Source organism: Oratosquilla oratoria, chromosome 21 (assembly GCF_046742065.1).
Source record: "Oratosquilla oratoria isolate Oo_2021 chromosome 21, ASM4674206v1, whole genome shotgun sequence".
In the NCBI taxonomy this organism is placed as follows: Eukaryota; Metazoa; Arthropoda; class Malacostraca; order Stomatopoda; family Squillidae; genus Oratosquilla; species Oratosquilla oratoria.
In genome coordinates this window covers 21,201,015-21,208,020 of record NC_134797.1, presented here as the reverse complement: position 1 = coordinate 21,208,020, position 7,006 = coordinate 21,201,015, and the positions used below count along the sequence as shown (strand labels likewise).

The 7,006-nt window shown below is 37.4% G+C and overlaps 1 protein-coding gene across 1 annotated transcript in view; it reads left to right on the top strand.

Annotated features, from left to right (window-relative positions):
• Nucleotides 1-3,177: 3,177 nt before the first annotated feature.
• LOC143036770 (thiopurine S-methyltransferase-like) overlaps nucleotides 3,178-7,006 on the top strand; it is an 8,001-nt gene continuing 4,172 nt past the window's right edge. The window contains exon 1 of the mRNA XM_076204489.1: nucleotides 3,178-3,578. Within this exon, the coding sequence (XP_076060604.1) occupies nucleotides 3,388-3,578 (191 nt within the window). The 5' untranslated portion in view covers nucleotides 3,178-3,387. The remainder of the gene's footprint in view (nucleotides 3,579-7,006) is intronic.

The window sequence follows — 7,006 nt, the reverse complement described above, 5'->3', positions numbered from 1 at the left end:
CTTGGATTTCATTATATCTTACCCTTTTAAACATACGTATAACAAAGGTTTTCCCCCCTTACAAGGGATGTAGCCTCCCTTTTTAAACATCATTGACAAAGTTATTTGTGTATATATATATATATATATATATATATATATATATATATATATATATATATATATATGTATATCAGTCAATCAATTAGCCATCCATAGTCCGCTGCCAGACAATGACATCTCGCAAACTCTTCCATGAATTTTGTGATTACTGCACCAACTTATGCCATGTCATTCCTACAAACTTCCCTATTCCATCTCCACCTATCTGGCCTCACTCCTCCGTGTCTCCCATCTCAGTGTCCAGTCACAAACACACTTGTTTTACCTCCCACCCACCTTTATGACTTCACAGATGAATTCCACTTCTACTCCTTCGTGAACTGTACTATATCTTTCACTCCAGTCTGTTCTCTCACCCTCTTCTTAATTATCAATGTTATTTCAAGCATTAATCTTTCCATCCCTCTCTGCACTCCTTAGCTTTATTTTCTTTGCTTTCATCAGTTTCTAAATTTCATATTTGCAAATCATAGGGAGTCTGCTTTCCCTTGCTTGTTATGAATTCCATCTCAGTTAGGGTGGCCAGACGTCCTCCTTTAGGCCGGACAGTTCTTTTGAGCACTTTGTCCTCCATCCGGCGAAACCTCACGCCGGACGTGCATTTGTCCTCCTTTCTTGGGGTGTGGTGAAAATAAATGAATAAATAAATGAATACAGAATAAATAAATAGATTAATAATCCTAGGTATACAATAATGCCGTACAATTAAATTATGTGGGAGTACCCAGGCCAAGGTCAACGTCGGAACTCGGCAGCCGAAGTAGACAGGAACTGCACAGGACCAATGTTGTGAACGTGTGATTGCATGATTCACATCTCATACATTGGGCTGCAGTCCTGATGTGGCCACGGTGCAATGTGGTTTGGCAATTAATTCATGAGGTTAAGGAGTCTGAAAATGCTGAAAAGAGGGCAGAAATATAAAAAGAAATAGACCTCCAGGCAATCAATGTGAGGACACAACTAGGTTTTGTTTGTGTTGTAACTTGGTAAGAAATATAGGTATTTGTTTTTTGTCGGTTTCATTAAAAGTAAAAAATATTATTCAATTTCAGTTTTTTATTTTATATATATATATATATATATATACATATATATATATATGTATGTATATATATATTACTGTATATTATAGTCGTCGATATGCAGTGTCCTTTTTGGAAATTTGGAAAGGGCCACCCTAATCTCACATCTTGTAGCACTCTCTGTTTTGTCTCCAACTTTGGAAGAGGGAGACAAGATTCCAGAGTGGGATTCGAAAGCAGGCGGAAGGGGAAGAGGTGCATCTGGGTTAAGCCGAGAGTGAAGAAGTAACTGTCATAAACAATGAATAAGGTCAGGCAGGATTCAATTACATTCCTTTCTAAATATATATATATATATATATATATATATATATATATATATATATATATATATATATATATATATATATATATATATATGTATATATATTTACTATTTGCCAATATCTTGGAACCCTTCTATTAGCACCTATCAAAGTCACACATGAAGTTGAAGTAAATTATGTATTATATATATATATATATATATATATATATATAATATATATATATATACATATATATATATATACATATATATATATATATATATATATATATATGTATATATATATATATATATATACATATATATAAAGAGAGAGATAAATGGATATAAACGACAAAAATATAATAAAGAATAGAATAAAATGCCCAGAGTAAGCCGCTCCGGAATCCAGATAAGAATGAAGGCGTCAATTCGGAGTGGCCTGGCGGAAATTACTACCCTCCCAAATTTTCCTAGTACACAGGCATTGAGGGCTTCGGGCACACCTTAAACTAGTTACTGGGAAATATTTCTTTCAGCTAAATAGAACTGGCTGGCGGTAGCTAGAAGGAATATTGAAATCTTAAAACGCGACGCAAAGGTTAAAACGCATGTTGGCAGTCACTAGCATCCGCAACATATTGGGAAATATGCACTTGTTTTTTACGAGGCAGAACTGCGTTTCCCTTCCGTAGTAGAAAAAAATATATACAATCGAAGGGATCTTGGGCAAAAGAAACCTTGAAGTGTAGCCTATGTATTTCAACGTTTATGATCGCTAAGTTTAGCGAGTGTTGGGGGTCACGTGCAGACGGAGTAGTGAGGATAAAGGCACGGAGGAATGTCCGTTTTCTTTGCCCTTACCAAGCCTCCTTTTGATGTGACCTTGTAACTGACCTAACTGGTGTTTCGTCACCACTATTCTGGAAGTTATTTGGGAATCTTGCAGTACTGTGATTAACCTGAGGTGACAAATATAAAAAAAAAACATTAGTTGCGCAGAAGCATCTGCTTGTGAATTCGAATTTTGCAAACCGTTGCTTCGCAGTTGGTGATCAATTGCGGTTCGTATAGTTTTGTACGCCTCTTTTTCCACGACGAGGATTGAAATATTTAGTACTTACCTGGTTACTGTTTCCTTATCTATATACAAAAGAATTTTCCCCCTTACAAGAGAGGTAGCCAAGTCAAACGGCACATCCACTCCCATCCATTCCACTCCCTTTCCTCCTCCTCATTTTAGCTTCTCATAGATGATGAGTCATCCCTCTATCCAGACCACTGCCCTGGGTTAGACGTAATGCAGCAAGGCACTCTCTCAATATACAAATGTGCGATAGAGTATTTTAATCGTTTGTGGCAATATAACATTCCTATGTAAATCAGTAAGCATTTGACACCTACGAAAGCAATTGCAAACGATATAACAATCTGATAAGACCCCTACACAAATCTATTCTACCATGTCGAAGGCATATTCACGACAATTTGATCCAGTCCTACCATTTCCCTAGATCAGACGGCGTACACAAGTGTAAGAAGTCAAAGTGTATTATTCCCACATTATTCCCCAGCACTAGTGTGAATTAAATCATTAGGTGCGATATTGGACACCCCCAGAAATAAGTACGTTGTAAAGAGGGCGCTTTTTCACATCAGAGAATTGCCAACCAGCAACTCCTACTTCCCCCGACAGGCGGTAGATGGCAGCAGGTAAAAATGTAAAGGTATTTACGAGTGATAAGATTAGAATGTAAAAACAATTGTGACGTTGGTCAGCAGTGCGTGAATGTGTCTTGTTGGAACATTTGAGTACACATTTTTGATAGAGCGAATCGTTAGAACGACAGTACGACTCTGAGGCAAACGTGCAGGAGACCAAGACCAGTGAGGAAATAAAAGGGGGAGAGGGAAAGTCGTTATTTAAATCAACGTAACGTGAAATCTTCCGACATGGGAGAAGGCAGTGGGCGCGTGGAGATGTGGTCGAACTATTGGACGTCTGGCGGAGTTTACTGGCAGCTCGACGGCCTGAATTATGTCTTGGCCGATTTCCACGAACGACTCCTTGAACCAGACGACGGATCGACCCAAGCCAAGAGAGTCTTCGTGCCCCTCTGTGGCAAGACGGTCGACATGAAATGGCAAGTGGATGGGAACGGTTCTGGTGTTACAAAATGGATTGTTGGTAATCGAGTATGGACTGCCATTGCAAGCAAAATGCAGCGTTTGTTGCGTTATCGTGTAAAACATGAACACGTAGATAATCTGAGCGGGATTTGCACTCCTACGCGTTCACGCTGGGAGGTGAGTTCATGCGAGATGGGAACTGCAATACCTTTCGATAATTGAAACTCACATTTCCTCTATTTGTTCTCACGAAACCATTTAGATGGCGAAATCCATGCCATGATAATAGGCGCGTTAGTAAATGCTTACCCGTGCACAGTAACTTGATCACTCTTATTTTACACTATAGAGGGAGTACTGAATGGAGCAGTGTTATCTCAATCAGCTCCCACGTAAATCAGCCACACATTATAGCCAGGCTTTTTATCTTCAATTCATTCACTGAATTAGACAAAATCATTCATTTGACTTGTAGCGTTCAGCTACAGTATTTATTTCCGTCACAGTTAGTGATGGGTGCAAAATGGTGTCTAGCACAGATTCCATCATTATATTCCATTACGTAAATTGACGGAAAAGTAATGTGCAAGAAAATGTATTGTAAGCACTGTCGTTCATGGGTGGGCAACCGATGGCACGCGTACCAACTGTGGCACGCCGCCAACGCCTTTTCTCCGGTACGCCAAACCCGGGTAAACAATGAACCAGCAACTTTTTTTTTTTTTTTTTTTTTTTTTTTTTTTTTTTTTAGTCTTGTATTTCTCCTCAACAGAATATGCTTTTATCTGTTATATATTATGTATGTATATACATATACATATATATCATATATATATATATATATATATATATATATATACATGTATATATATATATATATATATATCATTAAAATGAATGGCAAGCTTGTTATGACAGAGCTTCTTGTCGTATCTTTCTCTCTTTCTTAGAGTGATCTTGCCTTCTGTAGGCAGTAACCTTAATAAATCTCCGTATGTCATGTTGTGGAATAACATACATAATCTATAAATAAGCCAAAACGCGTTTTCACACCTCTTGGTGCTTCCTCAGTGGCATTATATATATAATGAAAAATGAAATATTTAATGAAAATTCAGTTAATGAATAAAAAAAATGTAAAACTAAAACCATTGGCCAAATCTGCACTTGACTAACATTCTTGATGAAATGCACACACTAAAATTATGAAATTTTGAATAAGAAATCAGTTAAAATATAGGAATTGCAAAAATAACTACTCAGCAGTCAGGTCATAGTACCTCTAAGGCCTAAGCGAAATGAAATCGTCTGTTAGTTAAATATAAATCCTCAAAAATGCTCAATTGTGATGGTTGTGTAACACGTGATCAGTCTGGCGTTAACTCAGAATATACACAATTGATTCGTTCCTGTGAACAATGAAGTGGTTATAACAACAACAACAATAATAATAATAATAATAATAATAATAATAATAATAATAATAATAATAATAATAATAATAATAATAATAATAATAATAATGATAATAATAATGATAATAATAATAATGATAATAATTTTATTTGGCATAGAATCAATATACATGAAGTGCAGATAAAAAAAAACAGTTTGAAATAACAATTACAAATGCCGAGGATAACAAAAAACATGTAAGCCTATTTCCATTGTGTTCTCAATAGACTGATTTTCTACACACAGTTACACAGACAACATACGTATTCGTTATAGAATTCTATTTTCTATTCAACGCGGACTATGTCAGTTTGATATTCCAATGACCAATCTTCGGGGTCTGAATACATAAGAACATAGGAGACTGCAAGAGACCATAAGGCTTACATTAGGCAGTTGTGGTCTCTTGCAGTCTCCTTTATTCTTATGTATTAAGCCCCCAAGGGTCATTGGAAAATAACCGACATAGTCCGCTGAAGAAAATCGAATGACCAAGAAAACAATAGTATCGTCAAACATCTCAACAGGGCCTCATAAACAAGGGCTTGTGTCTTCGGCGGCGTCGGCGTCCGTTTTGTCTCATAGAAAACGACAGTCTTCCACGGCCGTAAGGTGGAGCTATGCATGGTGACCGTTTTCTATGCTTATCTCTCGGCACGAGGTCATGGCTCTCAGAACAAACGCTGTAAAGCTCGTCATCGTAGTGAAATGAGTTGATGGAGAGAGCGCAGAAAGTGGAGGCCTCGAACCTAGAAGAAGCAACACAAGTCCCTCACATGCCTAAACGCAAACCCCCCCCCCCCATCACCACTTCCCATCTCCACTTCCATCCCTTACTGCCTATTATAGCTATTGGCTTGCGAAATAATAAAAATAATAATAAAAGTGTATTTAATGCCCCTATTGCAGAAAGGGTAAGGGGGAAAATATTTCTTATTCTAACGCAAAATTCGTATATTACGGTAAAATATTTAGGGCTTCTTTGACCCTTTTTTATATTAATTATTTTGTCAACTTTATGAGCGGCATGTCCAGACTAGAATTGCCGCCTCCCCCCCTCCCAAATGTGAGGGCCCTTCCCATAACTGAGTAAAGTCGCCCGACCTTAACATAGGAGTTTAAAACAACAATACCCACTGAACTTCCATTTGTTTGTCTAACCAATGTTCCCTCTAAGCTTTGCGCATGTGCGCGCGCACAGATGTTATACAGTTAGAGCACATGAAGAAAAAATTCACGCACACATGGTTTTCAAATTGTATTAAAATCCACTCAATAAAGAAGTTCCACCCAAACATCAACTTACAAATTCTCTAAAAATATGGTAACTTGCCAACCGGCAAACCAATATTTTTCCCCCGCTTCTAACTCTAGCGCTTCCATTGCAAACGAAACGACTTTGCGCACACAAGGTTTTCAAATTATATTAAAATTCACTCATTAAAGAAGTTCCACCCAAATATCAACTTATAAATTCTTTAAAAATATGGAAACTTGCCAACCGTCAAACCAGTATTTTTCCCTCGCTTGTAACTAGCACTTCCCTTGCAAACGAAACGACTTTGCCGCCGCCAAGGGTGCGCGCGCATACTTTTCGGAGAAGGCAAAGTTTGCGCACAAGCTAATTCCTGCGCAGACTCACACCAAAAAATTAGAGGGAACATTGAGTCTCACTACCGTATCTCAGGGTAATTGATCAATACTTTTTTAGATGCAATCTAGTGTTAAGCGACCCATACACGATCAATTATATTGCGCAATTTCATTGTCAATACTCTGAATTGACAATTAAATTGAATGTGTATGGGTGATATATCGCCCATACACGGTCAATTTAATTGTCAATTCAGAGTATTGACAATGAAATTGCGCAATATAATTGATTGTGTATGGGCCGCTTTAAGCAAATGTATGGTATTTTTGGGTAGTCAAGATACTTTGAATTAAAACGAAAGAAAATCTGGGGGTAATTTCCAAGGGATTGCTG